This window comes from Zonotrichia leucophrys, chromosome 12 (genome assembly GCF_028769735.1).
Source record: "Zonotrichia leucophrys gambelii isolate GWCS_2022_RI chromosome 12, RI_Zleu_2.0, whole genome shotgun sequence".
NCBI lineage: Eukaryota > Metazoa > Chordata > Aves > Passeriformes > Passerellidae > Zonotrichia > Zonotrichia leucophrys.
Genome location: NC_088182.1, coordinates 18,422,831 through 18,441,261, shown reverse-complemented (window position 1 = coordinate 18,441,261; position 18,431 = coordinate 18,422,831). Strand labels below are relative to the sequence as shown.

General features: G+C 44.5%; 1 protein-coding gene across 4 annotated transcripts in view; it reads left to right on the top strand.

Moving 5' to 3' along the window:
• The first annotated feature begins 719 nt into the window (after positions 1–719).
• Positions 720–18,431, top strand: part of EFCC1 (EF-hand and coiled-coil domain containing 1) — a 38,778-nt gene continuing 21,066 nt past the window's right edge. For all 4 annotated transcript variants that reach the window (XR_010441782.1, XM_064723880.1, XM_064723881.1 and 1 more), the window contains exons 1-2: positions 720–1,416; positions 2,704–3,110. Coding sequence is in view for 3 of the 4 variants with exons in the window: in XM_064723880.1 (XP_064579950.1) it covers positions 781–1,416; positions 2,704–3,110 (1,043 nt within the window). In the remaining variant the exon portion in view is untranslated. The remainder of the gene's footprint in view (positions 1,417–2,703; positions 3,111–18,431) is intronic.

Here is an 18,431-nt window from a genome sequence, read left to right as displayed (position 1 = left end):
ACAATTTGCTCTTGGCAGGACTCCTTGCATGGCTCCCAAACTGGTAGCTGCTCACCACGCCTTACCTGGGCTCTTAATGCAGCCTGTTAGCAGCACCTGACTTTGCCACCCTGTTCAGCCCTTGGGCACGGCTGGTGCCACGGTCCCCGCCTGGCTCGTGGCATGTCCCTGCTGCTGGAGGAGCTCTACTGGTGCTGCCGCTTGCATTCAACAACGCCGGTCCTACCCCCCAGCCACAGACAGACTAAAGTCACTGCTTTGGGCAGCTCGTGTGAACGAGTTTAACAGTTACTCACCTCTATCCCAGACCTCTTAAAACCCACCCAGCAAGATCATAAAGTCACCTCATCTACAGAGGTGAGCAGGTCTGAGCGAACAGAAGGTCGGCTTTCACGCACATTGGGGTTTTAATTTAGTGGAAGCACTCACTCGGTTCACAAGCCTGACTTGTCAAAGCGGATTGTGCGATGCTATTGTGTTGCTTGTGTTAAAGAGAAACCGGAAGGGAGAAATGAGTTAAGAAATGAGAAACACTCTTGGGGCGCAGGCTTGGCCGATAAACGGGGAAGGATAGCACCCGGCCGCTTTGCCGGAATCCCTGTTCGTGCAGGACAAAGGCGGACGCGGCTCCGCTGCGGGGCGAGCCGGGCGCTCGGCGAGCGGCGCTGGAGCGGCGGCGGCCCCGCCCCGCCCGTCCCGCCCCGCCGCGGGCCGGGGCCGAGCGCTCGGCCGGGCTGGAGCTCAGGATGCTCGGGCAGCGCCGCGGGCCGGGCGGGCGTGATGGAGCCGCCTGAGGGCTGGGACCCCTACGGGCGGCCGGCCCGGCGCACGCAGTGGCTGGTCAGCGCCCTCGCCTACCACTACGGGCTGGACCGCGGCGTAGAGAACGAGATCGTCGTGCTGGCCACCGGCCTGGACCAGTACCTGCAGGAGATTTTCCACCACTTGGACTGCGACGGTTCGGGCCGCATCCCCGGCGAGGACTTCCGCACGCTGTGCCAGGTGCTGGGGCTGGAGGAGGCGGCGGAGCCCGAGGAGTGCGCGGGGCTGTGGGACGGGCTCTCGGCCGAGCTCACCTTCCGCCAGTTCCACGCGCGGCTCTGCGGCCACTTCAGCACCCGCGCGGGGCCGCGGCTGCCGCTGGGCCGGGAGAGCGAGCACATCGAGACCCAGATCCGCCTGCGCAGCCCCCGCCGCCGCCGCCGCACCGACCCCGCCGGGCGCGGAGCCGCGGGCAGCGCCGAGCGGCGGCCGCCGGGGCCCTGCTCCCGAGAGTGCTGCGAGGAGATCGCGGCGCTGGAGCAGGCCGAGGACCGCATCGCCAGGCTGGAGGAGGAGAACGGCAGCCTGCGGGAGCTGGTGGAGGACATGCGCGCCGCCCTGCAGAGCAGCGATGCGCGGTGCCTGGCGCTGCAGGTGAGTCCGGGCCGGCCTCCGCACCGGCCTCCCGGGGGCGGCGCGGCTGCCCCGAGTGCTTCAGGAGAGATGCTGGGAGAGTCAGTGTTTATAACCCCTCCGCTGCCGCACTGAGACCGAAGCTGCTCCTTCGTCCTCGGCATTACCTTTTTAGCAAAGTTCACTTACAGGGAGGCCTTAAGGAGAAATGTATGGCACCGGTGTACCATTAAATATAGCTGTGAGGAGCACTCTTGTTAAAAGTGTAGCGGAGTTCAGCTTAACAAACCCACGCGTACAAGACTGCTGCTTCTTCTATTGCACGAGCAGTCAGGATGTGCTGATACCATATGCTGGGTGTATGGTATCAGCACATCCTACTGGCGTTTTCCTGAAGTGAGAAAGAACTTTTGCATTCCCACCTGCACAAGCAGAAGCAGTGTCTCTGTCGGAAGTGCCTATAAGAAATACTAGAAGGATGTTTTCCTCAGAGTGTGGTCACGAGCGTTCAGAGTTTGAGCCAGTGCTGCAGGCAGCCTGATGAATAGTGTGGGGCTTCTCTGCACAGCCCCATTAATTCCAGGGCTGGATTCTGCTGGTTCTGGTGGACTGGCTCGAGTGACACACATACATGCTTAACAGCAGTTAAATTCCTCTGGCATGAAATAGCTTGGAACAGGCAGAGCAGGGAAGGGCAGCAGGGACCCATTGTTCTGGCAGGTCTCACCAGGTGTGATTTGATACTAACACAGCACTCCCAGAACTCTGCTCCACCTGTGACACTTCCACTTGCAGTAGATGACTGTTGTCTTCACAATGTCCAGCAAGGCAGGTCAGAGACACTTTTACCATTTTCATCTAAAAAAGGGAAAGGAAATCAGCAGCAAACACGAAGTCATCAGTCCCAGTAGTCCCAGGAAGAATGAAAATGACAAAGAGGAGAGCTCCAGAGCCCCCAGCTTCTCCCTGCTCTCTTCCTCTGAACACAACTTCATTGGAAATATCTTTTTCAGCAGACTGCCTCACTCCTGAGTATAGACCATAGTAATGACACGAAAGCTACACAGAAACTTGTGCAATAACATGATAAGTGTGTAGATTGAAAATTAAATGCATAGCTAGGTATTAAAAATTACTTTCCAGAGATTGTTTCCTTGTCTCTGTATTTGGCAAAGGTCAAGTAGCTTTAGTTGCTGATCAGCTCTATGTGATTGAAAAAAACCAAACCAACAAAGCAGAATCCAGCCACTTTCAGTCTTCATTAAAACCCATCAATTTCTCCCTGCTTTGTGCTCCTGGTCATTACAGGTGGGACTGCGGAAGAGCCATGCCAGCCATACAGGAGAAGGTCCCTGCTTCATAGGGAGGAAGAGACCATTAACACAGAAGCACTCCCAGAACAAGTGCCTCCAAAATGTCCTGGAGGAAATGGAGCTCATGCGGAGCTCCAGGGATGGGCAGATTGAAGAAGCCATCAGGTTCAGTCAGGAGCTGGAGAAGGAGCTGAAGAGCTCTCAGGAAGCTCTGGTCAGCCTGGAAGATTGCAACCGTAACCTGAAGAGGGAGCAGGCAGAGATGAGGAGGAAGTTGGAAGAGGCCAGACACGCTGTCCTCAACAGTCTTGGCAAAGTGAAGGAGCTGGAAGCGAGAGCTAAGGAGGTGCCACATCTGCAAATACACATCCAGCAGCTGGAATCACAACTGCAGCACTACAGGTAGGTTGGAGTCTGACAAAAAGTGCCTATAAAATCACAGTGTTGGGGCACAAGTGAGTTGGAGAATCTCTGGTGGAGGCTTATTAGACGTCTCCAAAACACCTTGTAAAATCTGGCCAGAGGGAAATTAGAAGCTGCTCATCCATTTTCCTTATGGGGGTCTTTAGGAGATCTGGGAGTCTTCCAGGCCAAAGTCATGGTGCGGATCTACAGAGAGCTGAAGTTACTCCTCAGACACACAACAAGCATGGTAATGCTTCAGGAAAGCCCCAACACAAACTGCTGACAGTCCTTCAGAAACCATTTCCAACACACTTACTTTTCTTGCTGCCTTTCCTGGTCCTTAGGTGCCATCCCAAGCCAGCTGTAATCAGATGGCTGACTCTCCATTCTGTATAAAAGCTCTTCAGCCTGTTCTAGGAACTGGGGAAAAGCACACCAGGACAACTTCTGGCCAGTGGTTTGAAACTTGCTGTGACTTTATTGCTTCTCCACTGAGAGAACAGGTAATAGAGGAGAGAAGCTGAAATGTTCCTAAACCCACAAAATAACAGAGTGGGAGTCTCAAACAAAAAACACCAGCCAACTGAACCCCACTTTTGTAATAGCATAAACAAATCCTTCCAGAAGTCAGAAAGTTGGTCACAAATTTAATGGTCCACTGCTTTTGTTACTTTTGTATCTCAGACCAAACTTGGACTCACTGGTGGGTATTAAGTGTTAGTCATTTCTGCCCAAGTTTCAGACTGATCTATGGAATAAAATCTAGTTTATATTTTCACTGACCCAAAGCAAAACCAGGATTTCTAGACATATTTTTGCTTACACTACTAAATCTAGTATTTTAATAAATTGCATCTTCTGAAGTCCTTGCTCTTCCTAAACTCACACTTCCTCTGTTTGCTTATAAGAAGAATTCATCGTGAGTTATTTGTGGCATCCTAGCTATTGTAGTGTTTTATGAAGTGAGGAAATTCTAAAAATAACCATTTTACCCAGTGTCTTTCTGTCAGCATTGTGTATGGTAATACAGGCATGGTTGCAGAAGATCAAAGAAAATAGAAGCATTTCTTTAAACATCTATAGGATTAAAAAACCACTGCGAGGGCACGTAATGTTCAAGGTGACTGTCAGGGGTCTCTGGATGAATGACACAACTCCTGGTGCTAAAAGGAATCTCACAGCTTGTCAGGGCTCTCACCTTCTCCTTGGCATGAGCACCAAAGATTTAAGATGGGTTCTTGTCCTGTGGAATTGCTTTTCCAAAGTACAATGAAGGATAAAAAAGATCACCTTGATACAGATGAAAGGCAATAAACAATGTCCACTGGCCTTGCAGAGCAGGAACTTCACGGGTTACATCAAAACAAAGACTGTGAGTTTAGAAATGTAAATTATATGTTCCTTGTAAGATAACCTTCATTTGCAATACTTATTTTTAAATTGCATGCTAATTTAAAGTGAGTGTCAAGCTCAGGAATGGTGCTGAACTGACCATTTGGGAACTACACCCCTTTTTTAGCCCTGTAGCACACCTAGCAAAGGCCCAGGCCAGCTTCCACCCTTTGAGATTCTCTGTTGGCCACAAAGCACCTGCACCTCCCCATCCAGTGAAACATCTCTCGGTGTAAACAGTTTAACTTAGAGGTGCATCATGATAATTGGGACTTGCATGCCTGGGCTCATATTCCATAACCCATGGAATCCCATCACTCCACGTGTTCCCAGAGTGGCACAGAGGTGGTGAATAAGCATTGCAGAGCTGTGTGTTAGGCTGGGGAAAGGGTTCAGCAGCAGCTCTGCCCCACACAGCCTTGGGTGTCCCAGCTTGTCCCACTCCCTCTGCTCGCTCACACTGGTGCTCAGGCAGCCCAAACGCCTCCTGCTCGAGAGAATCACCTTCTCCTGACGTGCAGGAGCCCACATCCATGGGTGTGGCTCGGGTGAGCTGCTGGGAGTGCTTGGTGAGGGGGAAGAGATGGGTTGGCTGAGGCGTGGGGAGGGAGGGACAGCTGGGAATCCACAGGGTTCTGTCTGTCACTTGGCAAGTGTCACTTGTCCTGTTGGTTAAGTCAGGTTGTGTTTCAGTTGCTGTTACCTGTACTGTTAAAGTCTGCCTGTGTTTCAGTCACCTTTCCAGTGAGCAGTTTTCTCTCCTGCCAGCTGCCACACAGAGTTTGTGAGCAGGGTCTGGATTTGGCAAGAGCTAATGCTGCAGGGTAGGGCTGGAGAGGAATGGGGGGCATTTGGGTGTTCTGCAGAAGGCACTGACAATTGCAGATATCTCTGGCTTGCTGAGCCACAGGTTTCCTCCAGCTGAAGTCCAATTTCTTCCAGAGAGGATCATATTCAAGAATGAGTCCAATCTATGAGCTTTACACACTGCTCCTGTTTATAGATTCATATTGATCAAGGAAATGCTTTCTTCTTTTAGGTTCAGATTTTAAAAGCTCTTTTAGCATCTAAATCCCTCTTCTAGACCTTCATCTGAGACCTACTTGCAATCACTTAGATCTGAAATCCCAACCGTGACCTTAAGTTATAATCCCTAATGCAGGAAACAACAGTTTGTATTTAGTCAAGAAAGTGTTTAAGTACCTGCAAGTGATTAAATGTTGTCCTAAACTGGAGTGTGTAATTATAATCACCTATTCTTGATTTCATATTCCAGATTCATATTCCTGCAATCTGTATGACTTAAACATGAACTTTTTCTGAGTGCACAGGTTCCTGTGCCAGGGTTTGAACTGCCCCTGTCACATCACTGCCTTCCTAAACCAGCCTGGTTGGCCAAATTCTTTTCTTCAGGTGCCCATCCTGATCTTCCTACTCTGATGAATGTCTCAGGTTTCTGTCTGGACTATCTTTCAGCTTTACTTTTCAAATCCCTGTCAAATTAGTGAGTCAGCTCAACTTTAAAGGTAGATCTCAATAAATTCCTTCCCGAAGAGCTTGAGTTCAGTTCATTTCAGAGGAAAAAGACATCACAAGAAATTGTATACTTACTATGGGTATTGTATCAAAAGGGTTTCATTGCCAGTGCCTGATGACAGGAGAGTTTAGGAAGTCAGGCAAGTCCCATTTTTATGCAGTGCCCAGGGAGTTATTCCCAGAGAACAAATCATTAACCACTATTCCCTGAACACCCTTTTTGTCCCCCACTAAGTTCTGCTGCAGCACAAGGTGACACCATCCATGTATTCTAAGAAAATCTCATTATTTCTAAGCATTATTTCTAAAAATACCACACATTAAAATATTACTGCAGTAAAAATATCACATCTGCTGCTTCTTTCACTCATTGAGCCATTTGCCCTGTCAGAAAAGGAAATTGGATTGGTTTGACATGAATTGTTCTTGCCAAATATGAGTTGGCTTTGTTTTCTATACTAGATTGGAGGTGGCTTAGAAATTGATTACCTAATAAAGTGTCCATATTCTTTTTTCTCTTTAGGAGCACTGGCGGGAATAAAATGATTTAACAAACATGGTTTTCATCCCAGTGTAAGGAATAAAAGGAAAGGTCATTTAGAATTTAAATAAACTTCATAATATAGATGTTGACAGATGGTTTATGTTGCTGCATTAGTCAGCAGCACAGTAATTACATAGGTCAGTGAAAGAGGTCATAAAATACCAAAAATGCTTCCCATATGCATGGTCTGTCTCCCAAATTACTTAATTATCCATCAGCATTTCTATGTGTTAATGAGTAGGAATCCTTTTGGCATGGAATGCAGAGAAGTTTGTTTCAGCCTCTCATATTTTCCTGTAAATATGATGACTGAGGCCTCTAGTATAATTTTCTGTATTTATTTATTTCATCAGTGTCAATTTTTCTAAAAAGTTGTGCTTTAGGTTATTTTATACTGAAAGCAGTTCAGTTTTTGTTCTCTTTCAGGAGGCAGTGCCCTGATCTTTTCAATAATTTCTCAGGTTATCATTCACTCTGTAAAATATAACAAGACGGACCAAACAAGTCCAAATCAATAATCCAAGAACAGGTGAGAAATAGGGAAATATTCCATACAGGATCAGCTCAATTAAGTGTAGGGGGAAAAAAAGGAAGGAATGTTTTTTTTATTCCCATAGGAAGGAAACATTCATACACAATAAAAGGTGTCTATAGTAGGTTATTTCCAGTCAGAATGATAATGGTTTCTATTTAGGCAGCCTAGAACTGTTCTTCTAGTTAAAAAAATAGACAGTAAAGAAAATTAGGACAATTTTTGATTGACTATTGTCATCAATACCAGCTCTTTACTGTTGGCAGGTGAGGGACATCTTGGCAATTTGTTCCAGGTGGCACCAAATTTGAGAGGAGGCTGGGGTGTGCATGTGCTGGACAGATGTGCAGGTGAGAAAGAAATCCTTGGACAGGAGCAGGGAGCAGGGACTGATGGCACTCAGGAACTGAGCTCAGAGAGTGAAATGAAATGTTAAATTTGCAGAGCCTCATCTGTGAAAACACTCAGATTCTTCTGGATGAACTGATGTCATTTTATTTTCTAACTTTGCCTGGAGCTGATATTGTTTTCTGCTGAAGAGTGTAAGAAGTTTTGTATTTCAGAGAAGTCTGCCAAAAACCACAGAGCTTCAAGGTTTGGAAGAAGTGAGCTGTAGCAGGTGAATATATTCCCATCACACAAAGCTTAGACTACTTGTCATCAAAGAATCATAAGCTAAGTAAGCAAACCAGATTACTCTCATTGGGGACACTTTAAAGCAGCATTTTGATTTCACAAAAGGGGATAGTGGAAGGTATTGTTATTTATAGAAGGGCGAACTGTGCAGAGCAATTTAAGTAGATTAATTTGGTAGCGTAGAAAATGTATAACATCTCTTTCTGTGGAAGGGCTACTTTTATTTCAAATGCAAGAGTCTTTCAAAGCTTTCCATAATAATAATAGCAAAGCCTTGACTTCAAATCCAGTCACATAATTGCAAGTTGATTTATCCCAAAGGAGCTGCAACATCTACCCCCAGTGTGCCGCAACACTGGAAGTGCAGCCACTTCCCTGCCTTTTTCCATGCTGGGTTCTTGTTTGCAGTGTTTATTCTGGGGAGGCTTTCCCTGGCTTCTCCCTAAATCCTCCTTTTATCTGTTTCTGTGTGGCAGTGAATGGGTGGCGGCTCAGTGGCAGTGCCACACACAGGGACACCCGCCTGTCCCCTTGTGACAGCGTTCACAGGGGTACGAGGATGAGGGAAGAGACCAGGATCTGACTCCATGTTTCAGAAGGCTGATTTATTATTTTATGATATATATTATATTGAAACTATACTAAAAGAATAGAAGAAAGGATTTCGTCAGAAGGCTGGCTAAGAATAGAAAAGGAATGATAACAAAGGCTCTGTGTCAGATTCTCTGTCCAAGCCAGCTGACTGTGATTGGCCATTAATTAGAAGCAACCACATGAGACCAATCACAGATGCACCTATTGCATTCCACAGCAGCAGATAACCATTGCTTACATTTGTTCCTGAGGCCTCCCAGCTTCTGAGGAAAAAAAAAATCCTAAGGAAAGGATTTTTCACAAAAGATGTCTGCGACATCCCCTCCTGGCTCTGTGTGCTGGCCCTGCTGGAGCTGTCCCCCAGCTTGTCCCTTCCTGGGGATGGAGGGGTGGCAGTGCCCTGCGCGCCCTGCTGCAGCACAGGGACAGAGCCACAGCCCAGCTGGTTCCGTCACCTGTCCCCAGCTGCCTTGCACAGCTGCCTCCCCCGCCCACCCTTCTGTGCGTGATTTGCATCGTGCTCACCCCTCCCACACCAGAGGGATTCGTTTTTGCCAAGGGAATGAGCAGTCAGGGTTTCTGCAGCTTTTCTTCCCTGAGTTAGTGCCTGGAAGTTCAGGCAGAGTTTGGTGACAGGTGTGCATATCCCTCCTTCATCTGCCACCCCGACTTTGTCCAGTCCCCCCAGTGCTCCGCTCACAGCACCAACTTTCTGGGTGATCTACAGATTATCCATCTTGTCCTATCCCCTCCCAAAAAAAAGACTGATTTCACACACAATCATCACTTTAAAGAAAAACCTTCCTCCCCTACCCCTTTCAAACCCAGACCCTGGAGTCTCCATGAGAGGCTGTGACCCTCAGAAAGCAGAGCTCCCAGTCCAGAGTCACTGGTTTGGGGTTACAGCAAGAACCAGCACCAGCCATGTCCTGGATCCTAACCAGCCCCCAGCCCCCCTGTAAATCCCCTCGGGTTCCTCAGCACACTGCCAGGAGCAGAGGCACCCAGGGGTGGCCTGTCAAGCAGCATTTAAACCTGCCTGGACTCTCAGGAGGCTGGGGCTGAGGTAATAAATGTCACTGATGTGAGGAAATACAGGGCAGGCAGCTCCTGCACTCCAGTGACACAAAGCAGTTACTCAGCAGCCCTGCAAATATTTGTTCTGTTTGGGACTCCTGCTCAATCACTGCCCATGTTTGCTGTGCTGTCCCCTGCCCTTCATCCTCCTGGGTGTCCTTTCAACTTTGTCAGTGTCTCATCTGCCTGCTTAGCAGCATGATTAAAATCCAGTCTGATATTTGCCTCTCTCATGCCTGGCTGAGGTTATCCTCTCTGTGGGACTCAGCACGTTTCCCTGGACCTGCCTGAGAATCTGAACCTCAGCTATTCAGAACTGCAGCCCATGAAAAAACCTAGAGAAAACTGCAGTCACATCCCAAGGAAAGTGAAAAAAAAAAAAACAAACCAGAAAAAAAAAGATAGAAAAGGATGTCCTGCATTATAAGTAAAACTTGGGTTAAATGGATCTTACAGATTCGTGTCCTGAGATAATCCCAGACTGGAAATTCAAAGACTGAGGTTGTGGTGGGGAGAAGGAGCTGGTCAATGTATCTGCTTCAGTCCTTTATTACAGAAAAGAGATATCCAGGTCTACCTAATTCCTCCTCCCCTCTGGCAGGGAATCTTTAAGACCACCTAAAGATCTGAAGATTAACTTTAAGGTTCCTTCCAACCCAAACCACTCTCTAATTCTATGCTATTTTCACAATTCCAGATGTGAAACCTGATCTGTGTGCTCAAGTCAAGCAGCCTGAAAGTTGTAAAATGCATCAAGAGACTGGCTTTAGCTCAGAGACCATTCATGGTCTCTGAAAAAAGGAATTTTTATACATTTTTATAGCTTTTTAGAATACCCATCTGAAAATTTGGCAAATTCTGATAAAAATGAATAGGTATGTGTGGTCTTCAGGGATCACAAAGATAAAGCTCAATGTCAGACATTGAAAACATAAAGCATGGGCTGAAGCTCAAGCATTATATATATATATTATATTGCAGATATCTGTAATCCAGGATTTGCCTGTGTTCTCTGTACCATTCCACAGAGTAATGTACTTCATAAAAAAAGAAATGGTTTCCCAATAAATGCCAAATGTAATCTTTGAGCATTAGTGTTGTGGGGTTGTTGGGGGGTCCCCAGGATGAGGTGAGAGATGAGAATGACTTGAGGTTTTTAGAAGGTTGATATATTATATGTTATGTTATGTTATGTTATGTTATGTTATGTTATGTTATGTTATATACTAAAACTATACTAAAGAAAGAGAAAGGATACAGACAGAAAGCTGGAAAAGAGTGAATAATAAAACGCATGACAGACTCAGAGTCCAACACAGCTGGCTGTGATTGGCCATTAATTAAAAACAATTCACATGCTGGGTAAACAGTTCTCCAAATCCCATTCCAAAGCAACAAAACATGGAGAGGCTGAGGCTTCTGTGACTGACTGTGGGTTGCAGTCCCTCCTTGTTTGAGGAGAAAACTGTTCCCTGAAGGCTGCCTGAGCCTGGAGTGCTAATTGCCATCACAGCAGCCATCACCCCTTGCAGGAGCAGAGTGTTGGGAGTCACATTTCAGTGGAAGGACCCCAAACCTTTCAATAAATCTCCAGAATCAAAACCAGGGCCTGTGCTTTGTTCTGTGCAGAACGTTTCAGGGAGGGTTCATGGTGTCCCATCAGTCGCAGCACTGACAGATCTGGTGCTCCCTGCACACCTGCTCTGCTTTCACTCCCTGTCCTGACTCCATCCCTGTCCTTGGAGCTCACCCAGCCCCAAAGCACCTGGGGCTGCACAGGCTCAGCTCAGCCAAGATTAAAGCACAGCTTTGGAGGTTTAAGCCAAACTCTGAGTGCCGCATTTTCACTCTGCTGGAGCTGCTAGACCTAAGCAGCACTGCTTGGTACAAAGGCAGAAATAGGAGCAGTCAGAGCAAAGCCAATGCTTGTGAAAACTGCAGAGGAGGAGGGTTTGCCACCTATTTCTGTGCCAGCAAACAGGCAAGAGTGGCATTTCCAACCAGGGTACGCCTGTGTCTTGTGGGGCACCACTGTTGTCACCCGTGAGCACCCCTGTCACTATCTGAATGACATTAATAAATCAAATTTCAAAGTACCACTTTAAGATACAAAGAAGAAATAAAATTAAATACCTCACTTTGGTTTCATGTTGAAGAGAGAATTTCCTTAGCTGCAAAATACTTTTTCCTCAGATTTCTAACTCAGCTAAATTAAAAAAAAAAAAAAAAGAAAATATTCAAACTGTTATAAGCAAAAGTTGTGAGAGAAGCTTGTCCTCAGTCTGATAGGTCTGTGTTTCCATTAATGAATGTACATGGGTCTGCTTAACTTCCAGTGCTGCTCCCCAGGGACAATTCCTTCAGCAGGGAAAAAAGAACAAGAAAACCAAGAATAAGGATGTTGTCTATTTATTTTGTCAGTAAAACTGTGTCTGTGCTTCTGGAGCCCTGACTGGGATGTGACAGGTTTTTCAGAAACTTTCCAGCTGTGAAATATTCCCACCACTGGCAGGATGTTCCTGGGTAAATGCACTGACTTGGAACAAAAGACCTTTCAGTGTAGCCAGGGGTTGGGATCTCTCAGAAAAGCTGTGATTAATCTCTCTACAGCAGAATTATACACCAGGTTTATTCCTGTCCTGGCAATCTTACACTGTGCTGCTTTCCTCCCTCTCCCCTTGTTCCTACCTGCTTTGCTCTCTTTGATTTGGGGGGTTTTGTTCATCATGATTTACAGTGTCCAAAGGATGCTTCAAATGCATTTAAAAATAGGAAACTTGAAAATTAAATAAGTATAAAGCTTTTGAAGTAAATACTGTGCAGGATGTGAATGATCTAAGCTTTGATTTCACATCAAAACCCCATCATTAAGGATCTAAGATCCTTAGAGTTTAGACCTGTACTGTTTATAAAATTGAGGAACTGTCAATCCCTAAGGCTTGGCACTTGTTCTGAAGTATTCAAAGTCATTTATGCTTAAATTGCAGTTCTCCAGCCTTACCAGTTAAGGCCCTGCTTCTGCAAGCAGCAATATCTTGCATCAAACAAGTGTTTTCTCCTAGATAGGGTGCACCTTGCTTGACTACTTCACTTTGGTTTCATGTTGAAGAGGCAGTTTCCTTAGTTGCAAAATATTTTTTCCTCAGATTTCTAATCTAACCAAACAAAAAAAGAAAGAAAAATATTCAAACTGTTACAAGGAAAAGTTGGGAGAGAAGCTGGTCCTTAGTTTGAAAGGTCTGTGTTTCCATTAATGAATGTACATGGCTCTGCTTAATTTCCAGTGCTTGCTTATAATCCAAATTACCTCTGTATCAAATGTTGTTGGTTTTAGAGCAGAAAATTATTAATGCTGGAAAGGCAGCATTCATTGCTTCCCCTTCCAAGCAGAGGGAGCTTTCCTGTGGCAGGTTCCCATGGAGCAGCTAAATTAATGGATCTCTGTTTCCTGAGGGAACTGTGACTCACAGAGCAGAAATCACCAGGAAGTAATTGATGCTTTGCTACCTCGTGTCCTCCAGCCAAGCCTTTAATTCTATTAATCCACATTTACCTGTCATTATATGCAGGAAACAAACAGCAAATAACCCCTAAACAGAGCAGTGACTCCATGGGCAGAGCCCACAAAGCACCCTGAGTTTGTCTGCCCAGGGCCTGGAAGGCAGAGCTGGATTCTTCCTTCTCTAAAGAAAGAAAAGAGAGCACAGGGGGATGAAGGAGCTGCCCTGCTCATTACCATGAGAAAGGAGCTGTCAAAGCATCTTCTTTCATCCTCCCTCCTTCCACTGCCTTTTTCTGACCCGAATGGAGCTGGAATCAGAGCCTGGGGTGAGGGACTGAGCTGCAGGGACACAGTGGGCTGGGGTGTCATTGGCACCCTGAGATGTGAAGGGGTGGGACTATTTTCAAGCTAAGAAGGATTTATTGCTCAAACACCAGTCTCAGAGGCCAGGAGAGGAGCAAGCACTGGGCCATAGCTCAAGGGCAGTCACAAGTTCTTTGTTCCAAGGCAATACAGAACTTTCTAACCCAATGACAGCTGCCACAGGGTTTATTTTGCTTTTCTAACCCATCACCTTTACTCACTTCTGCTGCACTGTGGATACTTTTGTCCAATGGCTTCTGTCTCACATGCACACAAATGCTTCTGTTATAAATCTGAACTCTCAGCTCACTCCACACAACCCCAGCCCTACACTACAAACCCTTCACCATCTCAGCAGTACAGCTGCTCACTTACTTAAGGCATATTCTTACAACTATAAAACCATAAGTTTATGATTTTTCTGCTTAATATCTGTGTATTGTATTTTTACATTAATCCAAGCTTCTCCCAAGGCTGCAGCTCAAACCCTTCAGTGTCTGTGGAAGTTTTTGTTTTTCCAATTCCCAGAAGTAGGGATGGGCAGGGCAGGCAGCACAGCTCCTCTCTGGGCTCCTCCACTTCATGGGGCACAGGCTGCTGCACGGTGGGCAGAGAAATCCCCTTTTTCCAGGAGGGGAGGCTCCTGCATGGAGAGCACCACCAGCCAGGTGTGCATGTCACCTGTGCTCCAGCTGTCCTTGTCATGGGCACCTGAATCTCCTCAGGCAGCCTACAGAAAGGCTCAAAATAAAATTTAAATGGCTCGTTCGAATTGAGTTCAGTGTTATAACAGCTCACAATGGGCAAGATGAATGTGGGCTGGGAGAGCTGCAGAAGTACAGAAGGAAACCAGGCACTGCATTGTTTTTAAGGCAGGTTTATGAACCATCCATCAGCTCAACATGCAGAGACCTGAGTTCACTTTCAGTAGTTTATTGTTTTTAGTGAAGTTAAGCAAACCAATGCTTTTGGATTTTGGTTTGCATTTTAACCAAGCTTAGAATGAAGGAAATTTTCAGTGACAAAAGTGCTCCCGGTACTCTGGGAATATATGCTGCCATGCCAAGCTTTACAAAAATGCTTTATTTTTTCCATTACTTTATAAGTGAAACTGTAAACCCATGATCTGGCCCAGAATATAATATATAAAGTGCCAGGTCAGAGGTGAGTGCTATAAAACAGATGTAAAAAAGCTTATGTGGCTTAGATTGTGTATCCTTAAATTTAAAGGACTTCCCCTCCTTCCTTGACTAAACAAATTCATCTGCACACACTGGTAATGCATTTAGTGGATGAAGTTGTGCATTGTAAATACATTCTAGATTTCATGTTTTAGAAGATTATTTTGTGCTTAAAAAGCTGCACCCTGTCTGATGTTAAACCCCAGGATATTTCAGATTGCTTCTCTCTCATTAAACCCTGCAGAAGAGAGCATCCTTCGGAGATGAGTCTGAACCAATCTCTGCAGCTAAAAGCAGTGAAGTTCCAGCTCAGTAATTTGATTCAAGTCTCCACTAAAAGTGCATTTGAATCACAAAGCTTGGATTCAGATCAGAATATCCACTGGGAGGGAGATGGATACCTAACTTTGGGTTTATCCTAATTTCAACCACAGCTGGCAGTCTGGAAATCTGTTTAGTTTGGAGATTTCTGTATTTTAGTTGGAAAAAACTGCTTTATATCACATGGTAAGGAAAGCTATAATATTGTGATTATTTGAGTGAAATAGTACTGGAAATGAAGATTTTTATATTCCTCAGTTAGTCAAAATATGAAAAACCAGGATCAACTGTGAACAATTGCAGGATGATCCTGGGACACTGAGTGAGGGTGCTGGCAGGTACCAAATAAATGAAATCAGATTCATTTGGGGGGTGAAAAACGAAAACCTACCCCAAACAACACTTTCAGCTTCAGTGAAACAGACACAGTAATGAGAGTTTATTACAGCTGCTGAAAAATTACAGCTTTGAGCTTTATAACTCTAGGAATGTATCTGTTCAGTTATTAAGCTGTAGGAAGGAAAGCAAATAAGATACTAAAATGTATTACAAAGGGAACAGAGAACAGTACAAAGAATTATGCACATTCACAGAACACCTGTATCAGAACAAGGAAATTCATGATCTTCCACCAAAACCAATTAAACTAGAAGAGGCATAGAAAAGGCAAAAAGTGTGAAAAAAATGGATGGAAATTATTTTAGCCACATGCAGATGTGGAAGAGAGATAGCTTTGGAGATTTTCATGCAGAAGATGAATAGGGAGAATTGTTCAGTCTCTCAGCACAGGAGCTGTGAATCAGCTCATGAAAGCAGAGGAAGGTTCAAAGCAGACAGAAAACAAAATTCTTCTCACCCAGTGGGTGCCACAAGCTTGGAGCACCTTCCTGCACAGTGCTGAGCTGGAGGAAATGTTACACAGATTAAACAAGCAACTAAAATATCAATTAAAAAAACCCCAACTACTTAGCAGGTGTTAAATAGAAAGATGACTCCACCTGAGTCACCATGGGAATTACTGAAATACTGCAGTGGAAGGCCAGGGGAGGACTAAGGATGCCCCAGATCCATGAAGAGCAGGGGAAGTGTATCTCTAGTATTGTCTTTGAGCCTTTAATACATATGAAATGACAAAATAAGAGTTTGGGTTTCTGACATCACCTTGGCTTCATCTGCAGGAGTCCAAGGTCACAGCTCTGGGAGTGAATCTCATCTCCATCTGTCACCTCAGAGCTCCCATGCTCTGAGCCCTGACTTACCCCAGACCACAGCTTTGGATGTTGTCCCTTCACATCAATTTCCCCTTCTAAAAAGTGATTTTAATCCACAGGAAAAGGCAGCTATTACCCACATCAGCCCCTGCTCCCACCATCACCTTTAAGATGACCTCCAGCTTAGAGATGCTGTTTCATTCTTCTGTAACACCCTCCTCATTCAGGTGCACAAATATCTCTGATAGCAGGAGATTAGCAGGATTTAGAATGGATTAACCGTTCCTCTGGCAAGGAGCATTTCTGAGCTACAGTGATAAATATTAGCTCCAATTTGGGAAAATCTCTGACTCGCAGCTCTAGCCCAAACTTCCCCGTTAGCAATCTCTCTCAGATTTCTTGCACACCCCTCCAAGCTTCTCCTTGTGGGACATAATGAGTAGGATACAGGATTAGGTGGCTGAAGAGCCCAGCCCAAATCCGGTGTGACAAAACCCTGCACAAGTCCCTGCCTTTAGGTCAGGCTTTCCCTTTCTGGCATTGTCCTGGCTGCAATCACTGGTTTAATCTCCTTTCAGGGCCCAGGAGCTCCTGCTGGGCTGGGAACCAGCACGGGCCATTCAATGGAGATGTCAGCCTTTGTGTGACAGACAGCCACACCAATATTGCAAGGAGCCTTTTCAGCCCTTCGTGCCAACAGCAAAATCTCATCTGAAAAGCCAGGCTTAGTGTTTCTGACATGCTGGCACAGCAAATATTTCCCCACATAATTGAAAAACATCATTTGTAAGAGTGTTGGCCCAGGGGTTCTCAACACAGGCTGGGATCTGGGGGCAAGCAGAGCATTCTCAGAATACTCTCTGTTTATCAGAAATAGATAAAATTTTAAATTTTATATTTAAATATATATTTTTGTATTATAATTTTATATTTAAATATATATTTTTATATCTTATTATAAAATATAAACCTATATTTAAATGTTATATTTGAATATATATTTATATATTATAAGATGGAATAAATATACTAATAATATTAATTAATGTTATATATTTATTATAAATATATTAATAATTTATAATAACTATATTATATATTATAATTACACTTTATAATAACTATTTTATAATAGTTATAATATAGCTATATTTAAATATTTATATTATATATTTATAATAAATAGTTATATATTTATAATGAATATATTAATCAATATATTTATTGCTTTTTTATAATATTTCTAATATTTCCATTCACTTGCCCTTAGTGCTGTCTGCTGCTGGCTGGCACAGACATGCAATGGTATTTCTCTGTGCACATTTGCTCACTTCACTCCTGCTGCTTGGTATGTGCATGTATAACCAATATTAAAGCTTCTGTTCAATATGCTGTGTGATATCATTCACATCCAAGTGCCTCACCTCTCTCTGCCCATAAAAGGCAGCTCTAACTTGATTTCTCACACCCTGTTGGGACTGTCAGGGAGAGAAAATGGTGTTTTATAACCCTGGAAAGAGGGATTTTTCTTATTTCTAGTCCAGGTATTCTGAGATAGGAATACAACATTTTATCTCATTGGAAAAAGGAATGAAGTATTTATGGTGAGCCCTCTCTTCCTTTAAACCCCCTCTGAGGATATAAGAATAACCTGACTCCACAAATGGAGAAGAACAGACAGGGGAGCTGTGCTGTAAAACACAAAGCTTGAGCAGATGGCACAGAAGGAGTTATCACTGCAGGGCACACTCTGCATTATTCACTTCAACAGGAGCAAATCATCCCAAACTCATCCCAAACTTCCCCCACCAGCACTGCTGAGGAACACAAGCAGCTGGATTTTCAGCAGCATGGCTTTTATTGATACATATTGATCACCACCACTCAAACTACACTATCAGATTATTTCAGTCATTGTAACAGCTCATTTCACCAGAAAAGTAACTGCTGGTTTAAGTGGCAAAATGAGAAAGTAACTTTGTGTCATAGATCTTATTACTTTGTATGTGTAATAGATCTTATTACTTTGTACTGTCCTACCCTAGCCAGGGATTTAGGAATATTTTGAATCTGACATCCACATTTGTTATTTCAGAAATCTCTTTTTATAGAGGTTACACTGTCCTTGCCAGAATCAGAGGTATAAAATAAAGGCTGTATCCTGAATATTTTAGTGCTAGAGAAATGCCTATATGATAAAGGAGCATGATGAAATTATCTGGTTAGATTATTCAGGAAAATCTCATTTAAAATCTCTTTGCATTAATGCATGACTTGGGGAAGGCTGAGTGCTATGAATTCTAGAGAACTCCACCATGAATATCAAATACAGACAATTTAAAAAGAAAACACTGATTTAGAAGAGCTACATTTGGACTAGCTGATGGCTGTCAGTCCCTTCCCACTGCACTGTTTTATTCTACAAGAAG